The sequence below is a fragment of the Drosophila simulans genome, chromosome 3R (genome assembly GCF_016746395.2).
Source record: "Drosophila simulans strain w501 chromosome 3R, Prin_Dsim_3.1, whole genome shotgun sequence".
In the NCBI taxonomy this organism is placed as follows: Eukaryota; Metazoa; Arthropoda; class Insecta; order Diptera; family Drosophilidae; genus Drosophila; species Drosophila simulans.
Genome location: NC_052523.2, coordinates 2,895,314 through 2,919,630, shown reverse-complemented (window position 1 = coordinate 2,919,630; position 24,317 = coordinate 2,895,314). Strand labels below are relative to the sequence as shown.

The 24,317-nt window shown below is 42.3% G+C and overlaps 1 protein-coding gene across 4 annotated transcripts in view; it reads right to left on the bottom strand.

Moving 5' to 3' along the window:
• The window catches only part of LOC6726969 (histone-lysine N-methyltransferase, H3 lysine-79 specific), a 41,020-nt gene that overhangs the window by 5,439 nt on the left and 11,264 nt on the right, over positions 1-24,317 (bottom strand). For all 4 annotated transcript variants that reach the window (XM_039295875.2, XM_044923456.1, XM_016176204.3 and 1 more), the window contains 5 exons: positions 5,827-7,057; positions 5,013-5,596; positions 4,770-4,945; positions 626-4,246; positions 195-407 (listed from right to left, as the gene is read on the bottom strand). In XM_039295875.2, coding sequence (XP_039151809.1) covers positions 195-407; positions 626-4,246; positions 4,770-4,945; positions 5,013-5,596; positions 5,827-6,105 — 4,873 coding nt within the window. In that variant the 5' untranslated portion in view covers positions 6,106-7,057. The remainder of the gene's footprint in view (positions 1-194; positions 408-625; positions 4,247-4,769; positions 4,946-5,012; positions 5,597-5,826; positions 7,058-24,317) is intronic.

Sequence of the window (24,317 nt, the reverse complement as noted above, 5' to 3'; positions counted from 1 at the left end):
TCGAATTCCAACATGTTAGCATCATTAAACAACAAAAAAAAGTTTTGGAAAAATAAAGTCTAATAAGCCCTCTAAATTTGTGGAGTTACTAATTTTCCGAAAATTTCGACAAGACCTAAAAGCCTAGCTATATTTTCAATTCATTTTTATGCAATCAACTGACTGCTTACGTTCTACTTCAACTGAATGCTTACGTTCTACTTTGTGCGGTGTTCCATTGATGCTTGCACCATGGTGGTGGTAGCTGTGGGCTGGTGGCGCCTGATGAGCATAGTGTGTTGGCAGTTCCATGCCAGGAGGCGGTCCCGCCGAAGACGAGGCAGCGGCTGCTGCTCGTCGTTGACGCTCCTCGGTCTCCTCCTTGTACTTTCTGGCGCGCACATGATCCTGCAGCGATGCTGCTAGACCTACAGGTATACAAGATATATTTGGTAAGCCAGTTCGATGACGAAACATTGTGTATAATAAAAATTAAGGTACGATCGTTAAAAGCCAATGAGAGCGCTTTTATTTTAAACATATTTAAAATTTACTGAAGCACAAATTTCTAGAAATTTCAAAACGTATAAAATTTGATTCGCTTAGAAGGTCCAAGCTCGCCGGACTGAAACGACCGGCAATTTACCTTCCAATGGAGGATTGGCACCATTAAGACGCGGTCCCCGCAAAGAGGACGCTCCTGCTGATCCTGCGCCCTTCGACTGCTTCTGCTGCTGCTCCTCGTGGAAATAGGCCTCAATGCTGCCCTTAAGCTCCGCACGGGGCAAAGCCACCGGCTGATAGTCCCGTCCAGAACGAGCAGAGGAGGAGTGGGTTGCGGGTGGAGCAGTTCCTGCGTTGGCTCGAGCGCCGCCCTGTGCCTTTTGGGCGTAGGCTACATGCGCCAAAGTGGCCAGATTGCTGTTACCTCCAGCTGCTCCAACACCAGGTCCTCTCTCCTGAGCATAACTGGTGGGCTGTGGATCCTGGGACTCTTCGGAGAGCGGACGAACATGAACTCTCTCGGGTCGTTGGGCATTCAAGTTGATCAGCAAACGATCGTTGGAGCGCTCATTAAGGAAGGCCCGCTCCATGAAGCTAGCGCCACTAGTGCTCATGTTCACAGCCGCATTAATGATGCTCTGATGCGAAATCTCAAGCGTTCGCTCGATTTCCCCGTTCACCAAATCGCCAATGGTCTTGCCTGATGTGGGTGCTCCTCCGTGTCCGGGCAGCGGCGGTGTTGCCTGGGGCGTGACATGTTGGCTCAGCTTCTCCTGCGACAGATGTCGCCGCAGAGCCATCTTTGCGGGTGAAACTTGCGTGTAATCTGGTTGCGAGGAGTTGGAGCTTGGCCTGCTTGGCGGACGGATGCGATATCCGCTGTAATCCGAATTGGCGGAACTTGCTCGAGGCAACAGCTCCAGCGGTTGCGTCTGCGGTGGCTCCACTATTAATTGCTCGCGACTGCTCGATCGCTGGAGATGACTGTCAGCCGGCGGTGCCTTGAACTCATTGGGATGATGCGGATGCTGATGCTGCACATGCTGCGGCAGACGATGTTGCGGATGGTGGTGGTGCTGCTGTTGCTGATGATGTTGCTGCTGCTGCTGTTGTTCCTCTACGCGCATCTGCTGACGCTGGGCCGCATGAGCAGCGGCTGCTAGCATGAGTTGCTGTTGCTGGAGTTGCTGCTGCTGCTGGACCATATAGTGTTCATAGCTAGTGGCACTAACAGAGCTGCGTCGCCGCTGGTAACCTAGGTCCGCCGGAGTAGTCTGCTGTCCAGCTGGATACAAAGAAGCCATGTGGGAGGGCGGAGGAGGCGGTAATGGTGCCTGTCTAACTGGCGAATACTTCGGTTCTTTAGCTGCCTGGTACTTGCCCGATACCGTTGTCTTGGCCACTGCCCCGCCGTAAGCCCCATAAGGAAGATTCGCTGGCGGAGGCGGCGCAGTGGATGCTGTGGCTCCTGCACCTGGTCCCGGCAGTGGTGGTGTTATTGGGGATATTGTTGTATTGGCATTAAGATGCATCAAACCCTGCGTGGAGACGGTGATGATGTTGTGCAGATTGTTGGGCAGCGACTGGGCAGGGTTTATCGCTCCAGCCGGATGCTGCTTTGATCGCTTGGGTGCTGGACTGTGAAGAGGAGAGGGAGAGGGTGACGACTCCACTGCCTTGCTGCGCTGCTCCTGATCTTCGTTTAAGGCCGTGGTGATGATACTCTTTAACCGATCCTCAAAGTTGGCAACCTTGGGAGATTCCTGCTTGCGACTAGCCGATAGTCCGGGCAGCTCACACTTCGGAAGCTGGGAAAGCGTCATCTGTTGTTGCTGTTGTTGTTTGGGTGCTGGCATCAGTGTTGTGTCCTTATAGTGGTGTCCAGGCGAGGATTTAATGCTCACTGGAACAGTGGGCGGAGGTGGTGGGACCTCTATTATTGCTTTATTCTTGCCGTTCACTTGCGATGAGGGCGCAGCTGCTCCTTGGAACTTGCCAGCTTCGATTTGGCGGCAGGTCTCCACGATTTTCTGTGCCAGCACTTCGGGATTGCTTTCCTGGATTTTACCCACTTCGGGAACCTCTGGCCACTCCTGGGAACGCGCTCGATGCTCGCGACTGCGACGAGAGTTCTTCACGGAGTTCAACTTGTTGCTCTGCGCCGTTACTGCACTTGCACAAACAGTGGTAGAGGAGGAGGAAGATGATCCGGTCGACACAATCATATTTGTTCCTTGCGCCAAGAGCGTCGCTGCCGTGGACCTTTCCTCTGCTGTTTTCTGCAAAACCGAGGTCTCCTGTTCAATGGTGGACACCTGGGCGTAAAGTTTCTTTCGTTGACTTAGTGTGTTGGCGATCTCCTTTAGTACCAGCTCCTGGGCCGTGGTCTCTGAAAGTTCCGGGGGCACCTCCAGCTTAACCTTTCCATTTACAGTGCCACAGAGTTTTTGATACTCGGGTAAGTTTTTTAGCTGTTTGTTAAGGAGCAGCTTCTGTTCGCCCTCATAGAAGGTTACTTCGTTCCTCATTCGACTTGCAGTGTGCTGTAGATCCTTATGTCTACCCACAATCTCCTTTGCCTGGGCGATCAAATCGTTGGGTGAGTTTACATGGATGCCCAGCTCGTTCATTCGCACTTTAAGTAAAGCCACACTGTCATCGATCAGCACTTTTATCTGCTTATCCAACTGGTTGGCCCTGTTTTTCAGCCTGGCCATCCGCTCCTGCTCTTGGGCAATCTGCTTCTGAACCTGAGGGACATAGGCACTTGACTTCATGTGCTCGATCATCGACGTGTACTGCGAACGGAACACGTCAAGAAGGATCTGCAAGGCATAAGGCGTATCTTGTGGCGCCGTTGGAATATCCAACTCTGCATGCGACATGTTTTCCGTGAGCAAAGCAGTAAGCTGTTGATCCACGGTTCCAGGAGCTGCTGGCAGCTTCTTGGTCATGGTGTCCAAGGAGGTACTCAACACTGTTTGCTTATGCAGAGCTTCTAGTCCAACAATCTTTAAAGACTTCCTGCCACGCGCACCCTTCTTCATGCGTCCCTTGCGACCAGGTCCGGCGCTAGCAGCCCTTGGTGGATCCTCTTTGGAACTGGACTCCTTGCTTGGTACGGATGACGCCGCCGCCGCTGCCGCCTCCGCTTCCCTTTGGGCAGCGGCAGCAGATTTGCTGGCTATCGCAGCCTTCCTTGTCAACTTTTTGCGCTTTTTCTGGGTAGTAGCTCGAGCCTGCCGGCCAACTGATCCTCCTCCAATACTACCACCATTACTGCCGCCATTGCTGTTCGAGTTGTTGTTCTCCTCGTCGTCAGACTGCGAACTCTTGCCTTTGGAACTGCACCAGTCGGACCAAACTTTCCTAGTCATCGGGCCATTGGAGGCGGAAGTGGTATTGGTGGCAGTGGTGGTATTGCCACCATTGCCATTCGTTGCCTCGCCATCGCTCTCCGTGCTGCTTTCCATGTCCAGGCTGCGTTGCTGCTGGTTATGCTGATGCTGCAGTTGTTGGCGTGTTTTGGAAGCTGCTTGTTGCCCGCTAGCTGCAACTGCTATTCCCGCACCGCTCACATTAGCTGGCGACTGGGACTGATGGCGTTGCTGATGAGCGGCAGTGGCGGTAGCTCCGTTCGACTGCTCCCGCTCCCTCTGATGGTTGTTGCTGTTGGCGTGGTTGTTGCTATGATGATTGTTGTGATGGTGTTGGCCAACGTTCGCCTCTCGCTTGGCGCGATCACGTGTCGTGCGAACAGTTCCTGAAAAAAGAAGCAGCAGTTAATATCTATTTCAAATAAGAATGCTCTTGTGTGCACCTATCCTATATAGCCCTTAATTAATTTTATAATATATACTCGTTAGAATGGATTAAGTGCCATTTTTTTTTGGTCGTTTTTGAGAAACTCATTGAATAATTTGATTTGTTAAAATAAATCCTATACGCACAAGTGCGACGATCCTCTTTCTTTTCTCTCTTCTCTTTTTAAATCGTTAACAATCCACAAACTCTAATACTAAATATACTCATATTCAGTTATATTCCTTTTCAGCTTATCATTACTTAAACGTATTTACAATCACAGACTTCAATTGATGATTTAATTGATATGATAAATACAAAAGGAATAGATAAATTTTTTGTCCCAAAGGAAAAATCATGACAGCGATTGATTGATTGGGAATATTTCGTGATGGCGAACATGACTGTTTTTGTGTGTGTTTGTGTTTGATTTCCGGTTAGTGCATCCTTCAACTCCGTCGCCCACTGTTTGCAGAACTTACCCACGCTCTCGTGATCGTTGCCGCCCTTAGTTTTCAGGCGCTGAAAGTATCGCTCCAATATGGTGCGATCGATCACATGCAGATAATACGAAACGGGCTTGCAGGTCCAGGAAACGGACCCCTTGAGGGGCGGAATTTCGCTGACGTGCATAATGGTGCCGATGTCACTGAGGTTTCTGCAAGAAATGAATTTGAGTGAGTATAAATGTATAAAAACAGTTGGTCATCTTAGTAACAACAAACCTGTCTGTGATCCGAAAGTTCAGCGGGCAAAACGACTTGGAGGACACGACCCGTGCTCCATCGCGAAGATCTGCGAACCGTTCCTTGAGCTGATGGTCCACAGTTGGCCCAAAGGCGAAGTTATTTACAAAAACCAGCGTCGATGAGGTTATCTTTTCACGATGCTCATCGACCAGGAAGTCACCCTTTATCAGCTTGTATTCGCAAAAGCGTTTTCCAAACCATCCCATATACTGGCGAAAGATGACATCCATGCGTTCCGCATATCGCGCCGGCGTGTCGGCCTTCTCGATGCCGATGCAGGTTTTCAGGGGAAAGGATCCGGCCATCTGCAGGACCACCTGGCCCACTCCCGAGCCGAGATCGATAAACGTGTCCTCCTTGCTGACAGTGACGTGCTTAAGCATCTGCTGCACCAGCTCATAGCTCGTCTCGCCGTAAACCTCTGGCGAGAAGGGCTCGTACTGGTTGAGTTTATCCGGATCGAGTACGGCGGCATTGTAAACTAATTGCAATATGTGTCTTAGAAGGCTAGGGTGAGCGAACTTGTTCAGGCGCTCGGCGGGCAGTGAAGTTCCTTTTTCCTAAGAGCAAAGAAAACACATTAGGAACAGTTCATATCGTAATATTAGCTGGTATTTGTTGCAAAGAAAAATATCAAGAACTACAATAAATTTTATCTTCAGACCGCATATTACATTATAATTTTAATTTAAATCACAAAATATTTAAAATCCAGTGGCCTTTGCTTTGATTTCCAATTCATGACAATTTTCTTTTGCTTTCGATACCATAACAATGAAAATCCACTCACCAATGCAACGATGCTGTCGACGGCCTTGTTGAAGCGATCGACCAGACCGGTCATAGTCTTATAGCAGGCAGTGTCAATTTGGTGGAGATTGGTTTCCTCGAAGGCCGATGACATCGATGGCAGTTCATCGCAGACGAACTTAATGGTGTCGATGATGTCGATGCCATTGTCGTGCTTGTCCTGTCCGTGTCCGATCTGCAGGGGCCAGGCGAAGGAAATGACATCGGAGGAGCCAGCGGGCGAGCGCAACACCAAGTCCTTGACTTGGGGTGTGGCCATATTTTTCCGCTTTCCTTAGCCTTAGCCAGCCTTTTTTTTTATTATTTTTGTCTATTTTGTTGTGTTTTTGGTGTGCGTGACAAAGGGGCGAGATCGGCGTTGTTTTTGTGGGGGTTTTGGGTATTTGTCTAAAACAACGTCAGCTTTTTGTTGTTCTAGTTGCGATAGTGTCGTTTGAGATTTTGACGTTTGATGAGGCGTTTATGGGAGTCTATGATAGGTGCTAAACGATTTGATGATCAAAAATTGGCATAGGATTCGTGTTTCAGTAGCGTATATTGTGTAGAGGCGTTGGCGTTTCGTTTTACGGTTACGACTATGGTCTACGTTTATTTCAAGTGGTTTCTTCCTCTGTTGTCGTCAAATTTTGTGTCTTAGGAACAGTGGCAGCGTTGGGTTAACGTATTGGGCTAATAGAATAATATTATGCTTCAACTACTCTTGACGTTGCGTTTCGTGGCGTTACGTTGCGTTTGCTCTTAACGTTACTTTAACTGTTACTGCTGCTGCTGCTCTGCTTCCTTTGCGAAGGCTTCTCTTTCCGGTTCCGGTCCCTCTTCCTCTTCTCACTTCCGCTCTTCCTCCAGCAGCAGCGACAAAATACAAAAGTAACTGATGATAGTTGCGAAGTTTGATATTTTGCTGGATGTTAAGAAAACGATGCATTTTCTTCAGTTTTCGGGAACAACATTTTCCAAATGCTTTCCTTTCCCCCTGCAGTTTCTGTTTCTGTATCGAATTCTTCCTGTTGCTGTTGCATTATAGATTCCCACCGTTCCGTCTCGATTCAGTGCGTTTCGTGGCGCACGCTCGTTGCCGAAAGCCGTTGCGCATATTGCACGCAACTCTGTCCAGTATTGGCAAGTGTTTCAGTGGAATCTGCTATCTTTACGCCTTTACAACACACGCGCCGTAAGTTATGTACAGTTTGAAAGTGTTTGTTAGTTTGAGTCTGTAACAAGAGAGAAAAGAAGAAAAGAGAATGGTAAAAACATAAATAAGCAACATAATCAAAACAAATTGCGGAAACAAAAATGCAGGGTCTAGAATTCGATGATTTGTATGGTTGGCGAGTATTGAAAATGCAGTTCAATGCCAAAGATTTCGATGGGTTCAAAATAGTTATACTGAGTTAAATTTACTAGACTACCTTATGGCATATGGTTACCCAATTTAGTTGTAATTATAGATAATTATCCTTAGGCGACTTAATTGCTTCAATACTAATAGTGTGTTCACTGGTGTAGCTCTAAGGAGGCTAATCCCTTTTCGACTTTCGCAGTCCTTTAATTTCAGAAATGAATACATAAGATTAAACTTAAGACTTGCGATATTTTTGGGTTTCAATATCGGGTATGGTTTATGAATTACTTCTCACAAGATTCTGAAATGTTTTAAAACATTGTTGGGCTTTAAAAGTACATGAACACAATTCCCACACTGGAATTTGTTTGGCCTGTCACTGAGACATATCATCATTGATATGCAGCACCCATTTCCCTGTGAGTTTCGCTATATTTTTTGTGTTCAGGGTGGCTTTCGTTATATTTGTTTATTATGCTAATTAGTCATGCGAGGCACGTTTTAGGGATTTTTTCATAAACTTTTTTCACTTTGTATTTAATGCGATGCCATTCATTTTGCTCCTTCTATTTTGGGTGGGCGTAGACACAAGTCAGCGGCAATGTGACTTCATTAGCATAAACAGCGTTGACGACAGCTTTCCGCGGAGTGTGGAGGGGGGTTGGGAAAAGCCAGCCGCGGAAAATCGATACCAACCCCCAAGGTCTGAGGCTCAAATTAAAGAATGACTGAAAATTACCGTCATTCGGATATTTTCTAATTAAAGCTGTGAAAATCACCGTTGCGGCGGCTTAGTTGCAGCTTTAAGCTTCAGTAAACCCATATAGAGGGGCAGATATCCAGTCTAGCGTTAACATTTTTGGCTAGACAAGCGCCACATTAAATTGAATGGGTTTTTGGCCTGCACTCACACTCGGACGATAGCTTTGGTTATATATATGTATATATTCTAGCTACGTCTGGCGGCAACTGCAAACAAAATTGCAGTACATTATGTAAACCAGTGTAGCTATGTACCATCGCTCGGTTGTTGTTTATGCATGCACGTGTGCGCAGGCAGCCAACCTACTCCCTACTCCCCACTCTCCACTCTCCACTTTGGAGTATGTATCCATACATCCCGCGTGCGTGTGTATCTGTATCTATGTAAACATACGTGTATGTACATACATACGTATCTGCAACCATGACAGCCCCAACAGACAGCCAGACAAAAGCTCCATGTGGCATCTGTCTCCTCGCCGATTTTCCACCCCTTTGGTCACTGCCCCACCCCAAAAGCCCACATCCATGGATACATCGCCCCACAGGTCGCCCATTTCGCCGGTCAAGCCGACAAACCACAACGTGAGCTATAACAACGATTGCGACAGAGACAACGACGTCAACAATTTATTGTTAATCAATAACCGGGCAATGAATTTTATTTTCAGTATTTAAGCGCCATCCGGTCATTTGCAGTTTAAGAGAGATGTGCGCGCGTGGCAATGAAAAGTCGCAGAGGAGAGAGGAGAAAGTGATAAGGACGTGAAGAATCTGTTAGATCCATGTAATAAATATCATAGATAAAACAACAATCTAGTTTAAAAGAGTTAGAGATGTTTGAGTTCCTTGAGTTCCTTTAAACACTAATATACTGCCACAGACTCTAGAATAAGGCAAGTAAATTAAGTTTAAATGTATCTAAAGGTTTACATTACTAGCAGTTTCCAATAAAATATTTTTACTACTTAAAATAATAACCTGCTCTTGCCAATGACATCATGGTTAGTTAGCTGGAGAACTCAGTCATCTCTACTGTGTATAAAGTCCAGATCGAGGATTGGCGATAATACAAAACATACCAATTTAACAGACATTGAACTTACGGTCGCCGCCAAAAATATTCGTTGTCGATTGTTGGCAGCAACCGTAAATTACGAAAATCACAAAAGCATATTCATTTCCATTAGGGGAAATTTCGCCCAGACGGCGAAGAATCCCATTCTATGTCCTATGTAGCATGCCTTTGGTCCTTTGGCTACTGTCTAGCCGCAATATATTTGCGAAATTTCTCATATTGCCAATGAAAACACATTGGAAACTTCATCACAAATGCGGCAAACAAGTTCATTAGTCGTAGAAGTTGTAATATTAAAATATTCAAACAATATTCTGTTTCAATATCGACCTACATACATTCGAATGCATCCCAAATTGAAAGCTATAAACTGTGTTCATTTCAAAGTTGCACAGCTTATTAGGCAACACTGCGCTATTTATAACATGCTTTTCCATATTTTTCGCACGCCCATGGAGGCGTGACACACATTTCACTACTCTAGTATACACAAACAAATACTGAGAAAAGTTGACACAATTTTATGGGACATCCAAGGGGATATGGCCATCAACATCGCGCTTTTAATCAACTTAAAACGCACACAATTCCAATCTGCCGTCTTTTTATATTCTACTTACATAAAAAGAAAAAATTGAATTCAAAATTTATTTTTTTTAAGAGCTAGTTATATTAAAATACTTATATACATATTTTGTATAGTTTGTTTATTTGGTCACATTTATGTATACCACATTAACTAGCTTAATTATGCCTCTAATTTTCATTTTTTTCTTTCTATGTAAAAGCAGACAACGCCCACGCGTTTCGTTACTATTATTATTCTCTCCTCTCTCTCTGTTTTTGCAATATTATTTTTATTTGCGTGTGTTTGCCTCGTTCGCCTTTCCTTTTTTTTTTATTTTATGGCTCTGCCTGCCACGCTGTCTGCCTCGGTTTAGCTCGCCCCCACACAACTGCTGTGTTTGCTGATATCCAAAACTAAAATAATAAAACAAATTACCTATAAAATGCGAGCAGCAACCGTTCTCAAAATGAATATTTCGAGCGGCTGAGGGAGATTGCGATGGGGCATTGTGATTCTGATTGCGATTGTGTGTCAAGGTCAGCAATTGTGGCCAGCAATTAACAAACAAGTTAAACATTCCGGCACAGTTAGATTTCTGTTATGTTTTCTACATTTATTTATTACACGTTTAAACGTATTTATACGTTTTCTATATCTATTTTCGCTTGCAATTGTATTTGTTGTTGCTGTACGAAGGTCAAATTAGTTTACGCTCGGTAATTATTGCTAAAGCAATGCACAAAAAGTCAGTGAATATTTGTTACATATTCATTGCTTTTGCATTTTATTTCCTGGTTGAAAGTGGAGCATTTTTACAAGCACTAAAATCACCATCACATGAGGAATCTTTCATTGCCTGGCAAAACTTTGATTCATTTTTATTACTTCCAGCTGATAAGAGCGAATTAATTGTATGAAAGCGCAACCTGTGGCATGTGAGGCCATCAAATGCTGCTTCTATGCCCGCAAGCGAACAACAAAAACTGCTGATAAGATACGAAATTATTTGACCTACTTATAAATGCTTTTTATTAACAAATGCGAGTAAATACAGCTCGAAGCCATAACCATGTGACATAAACCGCAGCGAAGGAAGTGGCATATTTGTCCCTTTTTTTTCCTGCAACTCAAAAACCAGACTGCAAGTCAAACACCTGCCACGAGGGATCTCCAGGGTACTTCAGCTTGGTACGTGCCACGGGGAATTCCCCTCTTTTGTTTTTTCTCGAGCTCCCCTTTTTGAGATCTGCGTGGAAGGTCATCAATCGCTATGTATGTACATATATAATTTCTTGTCCTGCGGTTTCCTCTCCAGCAGCAGCTGCATCTGAAGCCACATGGCTTCACGGGGGAAGTTCAGAGCTTTTGACACGAGAACGCAGCGCAAACATGTGCAAGATATTTACGTAGCCACTTGCCAGAGATGCCAGCAAGCACTATAATTAAATTTACATAGAGTGAGGTGGAGATATCTATATTAAGCTGTCGATAAACGGGAAATAGTGTTGAAAAGGGCCGAACCTATGTATCACATATGCTACGTACCTGTCATAGCTAATGTCTGGTTATAAAGTTAAAAGTATAGTTACATTTTTGCAGCAATTTGTGAAACTTTCAAGTAATGCTATTTGGACCGTATAAAAATCAGCTGCTTGCTGCAAACTGAAAGAGCCAGTCAAGAACCTTTAAATTCCCTCTTCGCACCGTTGCCAAACTTCACCCAAATACACACCATTAACGCATTTTGGAGCTGCCACACCCAGAACTTGAAATGCACAAAAAAATCCCCAAGAAACCAAAGATAAAAAAAAAAGTGGGAGCAACTGCGACCCCACCCACAAAAGTTGTTTGCTCTGCCTGCCAGCAAAGGTGAACAAAAGTTCAAAGGAAGAGCACAAATTAGACAAGAGCTCTGGCAGTAATAGATTTTGAATTACCATAAAGCACTTGTCGGAGAAAACTTGCCCAAAAAACGAAACCAAAGCCTTCACATACTTTCGACCTTAAATGATTTTAAAGCGCAGCTATAGAAATGAGAAGCAGAAAGTTGAACGAGGAGGTGCTAGAATTGGGCCCAGACCCAACCATAAGTCATTTCGACCCGACTTTTCCATTCTTTGCGGGTGGTTGGGTCGGAAAAACCATCATCAGTGCCCAAATATCATCCCCAAGCGCTCGGAAAATGTGGAAAATGCCAAAAGCCATGACTAAAGGGAATGAAAAGGCAAAGGCAATGATGAAAAATAACTAAACTAAACTAAGGCATGGGCTGTAGAAATCCGAACCTATAAAATATGCTGTGATGTGGGCGAACTTGTGTGCCGAACTTTGAGTTCAAAAAATACGTAAAGAGCCGTTGAAAAGTTAACCCATTAAAGACACATTAACACAAAACTAGGCTGTTCTGCGAACAAATATGTTATTGATGACTTTTTTCGAGGAATCTGTTTGTTTGGACTTTACAAAATCCATAATAATATCGCCATTTTGAGAGAACTAGCTTATATTTGCTTGAATAAAGTATTTAACATATATTTATTTTGTAAAATAATTAAGGATTGTATAAGTTATAGACCTTATAACTTGTATCTCCTTTCTTTTTCTTTAATCCTTATTAGCTTTAATATCAATGATTTCACTTTTCATCTAGTTTGGAGATTGCCGACATGATCCCCGCGGATTGGGCCCTTAAATAATGCTCTTAGTTTAATCAACAATGTTCGCAAGACACAGATTAGCCTCGAGCTAAATTGCGCTTAGAAATTTCATATTCAAGCGTGTACTTTTCTTTGATAGGAAGAGGCATCATCTCCTTGAGGCTTAATATCAGCTAATAACAATGGGTAATTTAAAGATGATTCGACTAGAAGGCAGAGCAAAAGAATATCAGTTCATACTTAATGAAAATGGTTTGCCCTGCAATTTTGATATTATTAAAATTCATAAATATAATATATAAATAAACAATAATAACTAAGCCAGCCAATTATGTTCCTATGTTCAAGAACAGTTTGAGTTATATAAAATATATATCCAAGTAGTAATAATGTTATGGCTAAGACAAGAATTCTTTCCTTTTTATGATTAATTAAATTAATAATTACTTGATTTGACCATACACAAATGTCGCTTACTGTCACCAGAATAAAATATTTTAATCGATTTTAGATTGTTAGCTATATTTTTTGATTTATTCTCTAATATGTGTAGCTAATAGAGATTAATGACTTCCTCTGATTAATAAAATTAACTCATAAGCCTCAATTAACTAAATTAAATTACATTTTAAGTGGCAGTTGCCTTCCGAAGGGCATGCAAGTAGAGGCAGTTGGGAATGCGGGTGGTTTGAGTTCGCATTGGGCAGAAGAGTAAGTGGAACTGATGTCGGGATGGTGCCGCTCTTGGTGGTCATGGGGCGGTTTATTAACACAGACGACTAGTCGACGTCTTTTATGCTCTGGCTTCTGCTTCTGTTTATGGCTATGGTTCTCTCCTCGACCTCCCGACCTCTCGACGTTCATTCTTCGCCATCGAGAACGTCATCATCGTGTTTATTTTTGCGCACAGGGTTGCTCTGCTGGCGATTCTCTGATTCTCGTTCCCATTCCGATTGCGCGGTAGGTGGAAATTGGTAGAGCCTGCCACTCGTTTGGCATTAATTGCTTTATCGATTTTTTTGCGAGCGTTTCCCCCAAAGCAAACACCGCACCCACCAACTCAACCAGTCAACCACCAACCACCCACCCACCCCTTCTTGTTGTTGTTTTTGGCACAAGGACGTGGAAAATAAAACAAAGCTGGCGAGCTCTCTCTTTCGCACTCTAGCTGTCTACCTTGGTTACTGTGAATGAATGCTAGGAAGAGCACTGGAAAAAGATGGGTGGGAAGGGGCGACGGCGGAGAAGGCAGTGGAAAACATGGAAAGAAAATGCACTCGCTGAATGCCGCTTTGGCGAAATAAAAGCGGAAAAAATGCACCTGCCGCAATTTTCAAAAGGTTCGCAAACAACATGGAGAGGGAGAGAAGCGGAATAAAAGCCTCGGAGAGGGCAAATGTAGGCCAACCCATTTCCCGCCCACTCGGAAAAACCAAAACAGCGACAGAGTTGCCATCCCAGAGCAGCAAAAAAAGAAAAAAAAACACAGAAATGCATGGAAAATGCAAAATGAGTTCAACGCCGGTAGAGCAATAACAGCTACAGCTGCAGACCGCCAGGCGGCGCCTCAACAAAAACTTCTCGGTTAATTCACAAAAAAAAAAAATAAGCCAGCGGAGCAGGAAAGTATAAAAAATAAAATTGCAGTAAAAGTGTGTGCAAGCCAAAGCCCCCAGAAAACGAGGTCAACTATTTCTGCAAGTGGAAGGGGGCGAGGGGCACGCGAAATTGTGGGCGGGAGTGGGCGGCAGTCGTTTGCATTTGTTTCAATTGCGTGCTTAGTTAGTAGGTTATGTTAATGTAAATTTGCATAATTACGAACTCCATACGAAACCCAACACGCGCACAAAGTAAATATCAATATTTCCCTCCTTAAATTAAGCAGTCGACTTAGTTTAAAGTAAATGTAGGTCATGAAATAATTTAGTTTAATTGTAAAGTGAAATAAAAGTCAAAAACATAAAAATGTCAGAGCTGTATTTTAAAAGAAAAATTGTTTAATCAACACTGTTTTGTAGTGCTTTAAACTATAACATTATTTGATAAAAACTTTACTCAATTTCAACTTTAGTTATTTTCAACTTTTTATTAGAAGGGAAAGTAAGAGAAGGATTTATTTGTTGATGATCATATCAAATTTTGACTAAAGATTCCATTGGTTTCAATCCACTTGGAAAATAGTCAATAATACCTATACCAATGAATAATTCCCGTTTGTTCACAAAATATTTTTATAATGTAATTTAACTATTTTTGCTGCATTTAAACATTCAGCGCATCAAAGTGAAATGCGGCAACAGCGCAGCGTAGGAGGAAACAACTGGAAATGGGTCAGTAATTAAAACTCATCGCCTCCAGGCTTCAATTGTTAAAAGCTATAAAAACGCAAAAAGAAATGTCCACCTAATATGTCGGGGGAGAACGAGATAGGGATGTGAATTAGACATAACTGGAACAGGAAAAAATATATATGAAATCAAAGCAAAGGAGAAAAACTAACTAATTGAAAACTGTCCGAATGCTGGAGGGCTTTAAAGTTAAAGAGCAATTCTCGTGCTTTGTTTGCTGAAAAACAGTGTTTCACACGTGTGCTTGAACATTCAAAAGTGAAATAGATTTGTTTGATGCACTAGTTATGTTTTATATAGCTCAACAAATTCAATCGAAATTCGTGTGGTTCCATAAAAAAGTGTAAACGATAGCATTGTTTTTTTTTTTAACATATGAAAGGAAAGGTCCAATGCTCGCAACACAAATAACAATATATATAGTCTCCATCAAAGCGAAACGCAAACCCAAAAGCAACCGTTGGGCCCAATAACATTACTAAAACATGTTGAAAATACAATAGGGAACTCAAAGGAAATTGCAGCACGCCTTAAATAAATAAGAGAAAAGCCTGTCTAAATTACAGACTTAAAAGAAAATAATGTAGAGCGAAATAACGACGTGAGGCAGAAACGACAAAAAAAAAAAAACAACAACAAAAAGTATAAGAAAAGAAAACCAACAACCCAACCCAAATCAAAAGAACAGCGACAACATACACACCCCCAGATGGAGGACAACAAAATCAAATCAAGGGCCAACGGGCAGAGTTGAATGAAAACCCAAGAATAGAAAGCGATGTTGCCAATTTTCTCTATTCCAAGCGCAGACAGGGTTGCCCTGCCACTTTCAGAAGCTCAAACGACCGATAAAAACGGAGCAAACGACGGAGCAAAAGTATATAAAACAAAATAGAAATTGAAACATCCTTCCTGGGTAGCGTTTGTCAGGTCGGTGGTTGCCCAAACTACTGATGAAATTTATATGGGAAAAGCCGAACAATGCTGACCCACGGGGTGGCTGAGCGGAGTGCGGCGTGCGGGGCGGGGTTTTCCCCAGGAGCGGCAGGAGTGCAACAATTTTCCATGGTGTGAGTAGCAGAAGAACCTGCCACAAGGGTTGCCAGCCAGGAATGACAGCGACTCCGCTGTTGTCCCCAAGGGGATGGTTGAGGTGCAATGCTCTAATGCCAGTGCAGAGAGAAAAGTGTAAATATTCATTATCCTGCGAGTATTTGGTATCTTTAAATAACAAGAAATTAAACATGTAAGCCGATCACTAAAAAAGAAACTACTGTCATGACAAATTTAACTGAATTCTTAATTTTTTAAAATAATATCGATGATTTTACGCTGCTGCTTTGTTCTCTGTGCACGGATGTGGAAAGAGTGCGACGAGTATTTCCGGATAAGTAGCAAAAGCGCCGTAATAAAATCTGTCTAACATTGTTGGGTGGTTCGGGTTGAGTAAGAGCATGAATTCTGTACTCAGGGTTTGTGCTATGGAACCTCCTGATGGTCTGGAGTTCCACTTGGTGGGTCGCGAAGTGGGTGGATGGGTGGTGTGGCAGCGCTCTTGAAACATTTTCTGTTGTTGCTGCCTGGTGACAGAGCAAAATAAATGTGTGTAAAGAAAAGGGGCTGGTGTTTCCGGGAGGAACGTCAGATGAAATATGGTAAAAAATGTAAATTGAAAAAAATTTGTTGTTTGAGGTTGAGGCTGAAAATTTATGGTTAAACGCCAGAGAAAGAGCCATAAACTAAAGTAAAAGAAATGTTCGCTGAGAAAATAAAAAAAATAGAGGAAGGCTAGGTACAAAGTAAGTTGAGAAAAGCGATTAAATTTCATGAATTATGGCTAGCACACACAACTATTGGATGGGAAGCTGCAAGCCGAGATGAGTTACGATAGGTAAAACGAAAGCATAGTGTAGAAAGTATTAAGGCGAGTGAAGCTGTAACTAAATTTCCTACTGAAATTTGGCAACTCTTAGAGGCAGTAAGGATTAAGTATTTCCATTGTATCCTTGCAGAGGATATATTCATATCAGTCAGTGATTAAACAGTAAAAAAGGGGCTTGTTAATAATGCAAGTCGATTATAAGTCAGTTTTTTATTATTGGTTGAATTTAATTATTTAATATATTTTTTATGCATTCTTATACCATATTCACACCAACAGAAAAAAAAAGGAAAATAATTTGTTTGCAACCCATTTGTGTTTGCATTTCGCCCAAAAGGAAACATTAAAATAAACATACAGCAGAGCAGACGTTGTGACAGTTTCAGTTCATTGAACCGAACTTAATTAAAAATCAAGTTGAAGGTCGACCTCTCGACTCACAGTGTGTGTATATATGAGCACAAAGAAAATATGCCGACTTGTTTATGTATTAAATTTGAATACAAAACGTTTTCGGACCAAAAATCAGCCATACGCGATCAACAAAAGTACGTTTTACGCAAAAAAGAAACTGGTAATTCGGCAAAGGTCAGTGAACATATTTAACAATAATAATAATGAAAACAAAAAAAAAACAGACACAACAAGTGAAGCCCCATGTAAGACGGAGAGGAAAGCAGACAGGAAGGGGGGGAGGGGACTATCATTCCGATCATGATTATTTCTGAGCAATGTCTCATGGAAAACCTGTTTTAATTGAAGCCAAGATTCGGTGGCTGGCTGCTGCCTGAAGTTTGGCAACAGCGCTCACGCAACTAACGAAAAATGTAAAGCAAACAAACAAAGCAGTTGGCAGCTCTGCACCGCCAGCGGCAGAACTCCAATCAGAATTTCAAACATTTTAATATGAAAAACGTGACGCAGCAACAATAGGAAAACAAAAGGAGGAAGAACGTCAGACAGGAACGATTGGGAAGTGAAACGACAACAGCAGCACAAAAATATCTGCAGCTGCTTGAGAGACTACAATTGTGGTCAGAACAATAACACAGATAGCCAGGTGTAACATGAATCGAAGGTATCTGTCTTTATGTAATAAATATGGCAAAGTGCAATCAAGGTGTATTTTATCTTTATACTTATTTGTATGGGGTATTTATAAGCATTAATTGCTCGCATTTGTATTTGCTACAATAGTTTTATCCTGAATAAAACATAGTACGGTTTCAAATAAAATCAAAGTATGTTAGTAAAGATACAAATAAATAATTTCTGTACTATATTTTTTTGGGAAAGAGTAAAGGATCTATTATGGTAACCAGTGCTGTGAGATGTGCGTTGATAGCCCGCAGCATTAGATCGCCGCTTACACGGTGTGTTTCCGATAGTGTGAACGAGTTGAGTGTGTGTTCGTGACAGGTGTTCGTTCGCGCGTGCCTGCAGTTGCATCTGTAAATGTATCTGTATCTTTATTTGTATCTGCGGCTGTGCTGGTGCTTGCACTGGCGTTGGTGTCCGTGAGTGCACCGACTACGTAATAGCAGCATAACTGCATCGAGTGATAGTCACGTACGCCACACACCTCACAGTGGGGCCCGAAAAAAAGCGACTCACAAAACCAAAACAAACCACACCGAACAAAGCCCAACGCAGGTGTTCATTTCATTTCATGCGCAGAGCGAGGGAGAAGATGGAGAGCTTCTCCATTTCAATGCAATTCACTGCAAGCGCTGCTAACAAGTGTCACGTTAAATAAGGAAATGACAACAAGTTCTACTTGTCGTCTACTTTTGTTGACGCTGCCTCGATTATGCAATGCATTCGCCTTGGTGTTTCTCTATCGCTACGACAACCCATTATTTATAACCACTTTACGGTTTCAACTCTGGCAGCGGGAACTTAAAGGTCATTGCTTAAAGTATTTGGCATTAGCGTCGCTGAAGTGTGCGTGCTTGCCTTAAGGCTACGTTAATTTCAGCTTTGAACTTGCAACTTCAGCGGAATTTGGTTATTAACTTGGGCTTGTTCAGCTCCCCGCTGGTTAGAAGACTTTGTATGAGCTAATCGCAGTGGTTTAGTGCCCCTGGCAACTAGTTATTACTCATATTCCAAGGTCTCGCCCGGTTCTTTTGCCCAATTGCTTTAACAATTTGTATGCTGAAGTTCCTGAGAGTACAAAACTGCATATTTACTGTATTAGAAACACTGATAAACATTTAATAGTTACTTTTATGTTTTAACTTTTAAAAAATGTGTACTAGAAATGTATCTAGTATTTTGCAATTTAGCTTGAACTTGGACTTCCATTGGCACGTTCCTCGCAACGCTCACAGGTCGCCCTGGATAATGGGCTCATATCTCGCGGATTTTTAAAGCCCTACGACTTCGCTGTCCCATTCGGATTTGGCCTTAAAGGCTGCCCCACACACCCACACAAAGTGGAATCCGCCATCTCTTTCCGCCCTACTCTTTCCGTCTCCTTCGCCGTCTGCGTTTTGTGGGTTTGTTGGCTTTGCCTATGCAGTGTGTTGGTGTTGTTGAAGTTGCTGTCGGTGCAGGAAACGTGTTTCTTTTTTCAGACGACCAAAAGGCGACGCGGCCTACACATAGCCCACCAGAACAGCAAAACAACAGCGAACGCAGCAACAACATCTAGCGACTGACAAACCTGCAATACATTTCATGCCCTTAGGCTAAATACGTCGCCCTGTGTTTGTTGCTCATCGCCAGTGTTCTCTGTACGCTATCTCTCTTCATACTTCGCTGTCCCGTTCTCTGGCAACATTGTTGTTGTCGCCGCTGCTTGGCCAACGACCTTTATCACGCTCACACACACACACCACAACCGCTCCTATTGGGCTGCTCTTCTTCTGCTGCTGCTGCTCACTCGCTCACTCATTTTAAGAGCCCAACGAACTACAGTGCGACTTCGGTGATTGGAGCTTCATGGGGAATGAATTAACATGAACCATTTCTTAGTTAAAATACAACTTTTGCATGGTTTGTATGGAATTAAGTTCAAACTAGCGCAGTCAGATGGAGCTATTGATTAGATGCAATATACTTTTGTATTAAATACTTTAATACAAGTTCTAGTTAAATCGAGTTTGGCTCAAACATCTTATTTTGAAATGACTAGAAGTGAAATGTATTCTATTGTCATAAATAACAGAGAACTGCATGGATTATAACTTGGGTGGAAGACTTATCCAGGTACGACTGTAACTCCAGCTCAGTCAGACGATTTTGGCCTTTTCTCGGCTCTGTTTTCTCTCGCCTCGTCCGCTTTTTGCTCAGGGTTGCTGCCTCGCCTTCTTCGCTCGTTTGGTGCGTGACTTGCCTGCCGCCCCTGTGCGTCCACGCCCCTCGCGCCACCGTTGACCCCCTACGCCCCCGCCCGACTATGTGGAGCGTCGTCTGCAATTTAATAATTTCGAGTTGGAGTCTCATTTGAGCCTTTTTCTCCGCACTCACAAACACACGCTTAGCAACAACCTGTCTGGCACACTCGTGTTTGGTTTGGCATTTTTTTTGTGCGCCTCGCTTGCTTCAATTTTTTCTGGTTTTATTTATGTATATTTTTCCTCTCGCCTTGGCATGTTTTCCCATTAAAGTGCAAGCGGCGGTGGCAAATTTTCAGTTTCCTCAAACGCCATCTCTTTCGCACGCGCAAGTCACCTGTCCACGCGAGCATGTGTGTGTTTGTGTGTGTGTGTGTTGTAATAGCCGCATACAATTTACCGTTATATGCCGGCGTAATAACTTACAATAGCAGCAACAACGAATGACAGACATCAGTTGTTGTTTCTGTTATAATTTTTAGTATGCCCATTTCGCGTCTTTTTTTCATCAGAATTCTTCGTGAGCGATTTTTATCGCATTTTGCACGCACACACGAAAGCCAACGTGGCGCCATCTACTGGGGCGAAAAATAAAAATGCAATTTTCATATACGCATTAGCATCGGTTTTATTTTTGTGTACTCGTTCGTTGCTCTTTTATTCCACCTGAACTTGGTACCGCTTTCGTGAATCACGCGCCGCTTTAAAAAGCAGGTCAACCGCTCCTTCCATCTCGCTTCCCCTAAATGTATGTATGAGACAAAAAGCGTCAGCTAAAAAAATAATAATAAAATTGCCATGCGAAGAGAACGAACGCGCCATAAACATGCCAAGTTTATTTGACACAGATTTTATTTATGTGTTAAATGAGTATAAATATTCACTGACGTCGAGTCTACAATGTTTTCCATGATCAAATTAATTATTACTTATGGGGAAATATACGAAATATAAGAAATTTCTAATACTCATCGGAAAACCCATAATACTCATACTTTTTCATCGTATAAATTACAATCCATTGCGTTTGATTTTGCTAAATACCATGAAAGTAGAAGCAAAAACCAACCGTGAACCACAAAAAAGTTGCACAGTGGTTGCAAATATGTGCAAATGAAAAGTAAGTAATTAACTCGCTCTGGTCCCTCTAATTGTATAGCCAAGTTCTATTGAACTGAATCCCCTTCTCATCGCTTGAGTAATTCACGGTACTTGTTATTGAAAAGGGGGCAATCCATCCAGCTGCTCTTTGCAACTACCCATTAATCGATGGTGCAGGTATTATTATTATATCTGCTGTCATTAAAATACTCGAAGGGAAACGCCTGTCACAATTTAAACTGATTCCATATGCAAATCGAGGGAAATATCAAACCAGCGACTTCTGCGGGGAAGAACTTTATAGTTTATTCATTTGATATGGATTACTTGATTGATAGTTTGGTATGATGATATCTAGAGGCGGAACACGAAACATATTTGATCACATTATTTGTTATTCCTAACTTAAAACGAGAATAAAAACCGTGTTTTGATCATAGATTATAATCAAGTGATTAAAAAAACAATAACCCTTTTTGTTGAAGTACGTGCAAATGCAAATGCATTGGGTTCCGGGATTATATCGATTTTTACCTGATTTGTAATTTGATTTTCCCCTTTAGACCTGACCTACACCTACCTCTCTACATCTCTTTTATATCTGACCCCTCGCTGTCTCTTTCCCCCTTGATAGCAGAGTGGCTCGGCGGATATTACGCAACACATGCAAAATGGAAACGAAGCACAGTCACAGCTAATAAATAATGCAAATTCAGTGCAGTGGCGGAGAGGAACGGGTTTTCCAGGGCGGCAGGGAGGGGTTGGTTGGTTAGCCAGCCAGGCAATTGAACTTTTGCTGCAGTAACTTTCTTAGGTTGAACAGCTGTTGCTGCCCAAGAAAGAGACGGCCACACCAGCTGCGCGTGAGCGGGACGGGTGGAGTGCAATAACTTTTCGCTTTTGTCCCGCCACATTTATTATCGCTTTATTTTTATCGCATAAATAAAAGTGCAAAAGCGTAAAAAAGGGCTTGTCAACGGCAAGTCGCGACGTCGAGTGGAATGAAATGCAATGAATGAGTTTCAGCTGAGTTGAGTTGGGTTGCGTTGAGCCAAGAGCGAGACAGCAGACCAGCAGCAGAAAGGGACGGCTAGCGCAAAAGTGTGTGCAAAAAGTTTAAGGACATGTTTGTCATGTTTACATTTGACTTCAAGTGCTGTGCACTTTAAGAACTTTACCTTGGAATTTTATGGGCAGCGAATGGGAGGTCAGGGGCGGGTTTTACGAAGGGTTAACTTGCGTCTTCCTTCCTGTGAGTTTTATATTTATGACGACCAAGCACGCGACTCGCATTTTATTACACTTGGCGTGCTGCGTTTTGTTTTAAAGGAAGGCGGGTGAAAAACCTGTACCACACCCAACTTATAGAACCGTTTCTGTCTGACCGAAGACCCTGGACCCTCGTTTTCCCGTCTTTACCGGCTTTACCGTTTAATGGTGTTAATAGCCCTTTGTCAAAAATGGGCGTGTTCGGTAGACAGTTTGTGTTATTTAGCCATTGTTTTATGCCGATCTAAACAGGGGGCAACACACTCATTCAAAGAGGGTGAAAAGTTGAGATCCGATAAGCAAAAGAGCCCAGAAACCAAAGACAGCCAAGAAGTTAAGTTATGGGTATGGATGGCAGAAGCTAGATAAACAATCAAATCGCAGCATTTAAATGTAATTTACATATAAGTTCTTGTGATTTTGTAGTTTCAGGATTAAACTTACTTATATTATCTGCTTGAAAATGTATTGAAATGTTTACTTGACCCTGAACCAAATTTGATTTGATAAACTTTCCCATAACGATCTAATACATTATTCAAGATAATATTTGCGTCCCCTAACTATAAGATAGTTAGGGTCTTAAAATTTCAATAATAATGATTATTTTTCGTATATTATTTTGGAAAAAGCTTTATACATATTTTGTAACTACTTTTTAAATAATAAATTTGGAAAAAATCCAATTCAATGGCTTCTGTGCCTTATATAAAACGTTTATTGTAATAATATAACTAAATACCGCTTAAGTTATTTTGACCTACATACCGGACTATGTTAGATACAACCGACAATAAATGAAAATGAAAATTCAAGTCCAGAAAATGTACTTTTAAATGGCTCATTTAGGTACACTCTTGAGTAGATTCAATAATTTTGCTATATTTGCGCTTTAACTATTCCATTTCCCAATTGATTGGCTCACTTTAACACACAATAGCTATAAATTAAACTGACTGCCCAGAAAAACACACACAAAATGCACCTGCACCATGGCGTACATATATGTATATACTTTAAAACCAAATAAAACTAGCAAAGCATTTGAAAATTAATTGCAAAAGCCATTTAGACCGGACCTCGGACAACATTTTGCATTCAGAAAGTGAGAGAGCGAGGCAGACACAGGGTGGGAGCGAGACAGAGGAGGAAACGAGGGCGTTGGTCACTTAAACGGAAAAATTGGAAAACTTAAATGCACCAAAAATGGTCGATAGCGCCATGAATTTAAAACGCTGCCAAGCATTTTTGCCGGCAAAAGATTAAAGCACACGCACACACACACACATAGTCACTAGCCGCATGTAAATGTGTCTGTGTATCGGGTTGAATAAAGCAATTTCAGTGAGTGGATGGGTGGTTGGGAGGTGGGTGGCACGTCCCCCGTCGCCCGTGTGGGGTTAAATGCCATAAATAACGAAACAGGCGGCAGTCAGCACATAAAATACAAGCCAGGCACATAATATACAAAACAGAGAGGAAGAGAAAGGAAGAGCGAGACTGTCAGAAGCGGAGAAAGGCAGAGAGAAAGAGCCGGCCGGGGAATACACAAACACACAAATACACGTGCAAAAAGCTTAGCCTCTGTGCGCCACTTTTATGAGTGTGTGTGTGTGTGTGTGTGTGGGAAAGGGATGCCCGCGCATGAGGGACAGAGAAGAACGGACCGAGCGAATGAATGAATGTGTGGCAAATTTAGCTATCTTCCGGACAAATCTGGCTAAATTCAAGGATCATATGTATTTTTGGCTATTTTTGGATTTTGTGTTCGAACTAACTGAAGTGCTGTTCATTTCTCATTAACTTTTTCATTATCTTAACTATCTAAAATTAGTATCTATATAGTACTGAGAAAGTTTTATTGCTAATGCATGGACAAATAAACAAAATGATACATTTACTATTTGCAAAACAGTTTAAATTTTTTACAATTCTCTCCCCTTCCAAATCATGAATTAGCTATAATTTACGAATAAAATATTGGAATTATCTTGCTTTCCTAAAATCATACCAATATTGAATTTCCACTTCTGGCTACGTTCAAGAAAATCCAGTTGTTTACACATTTGTTTACCTTACAAACGTGCGAGGAATTGAAACTTTGAAAAACATGAAATCGCTCG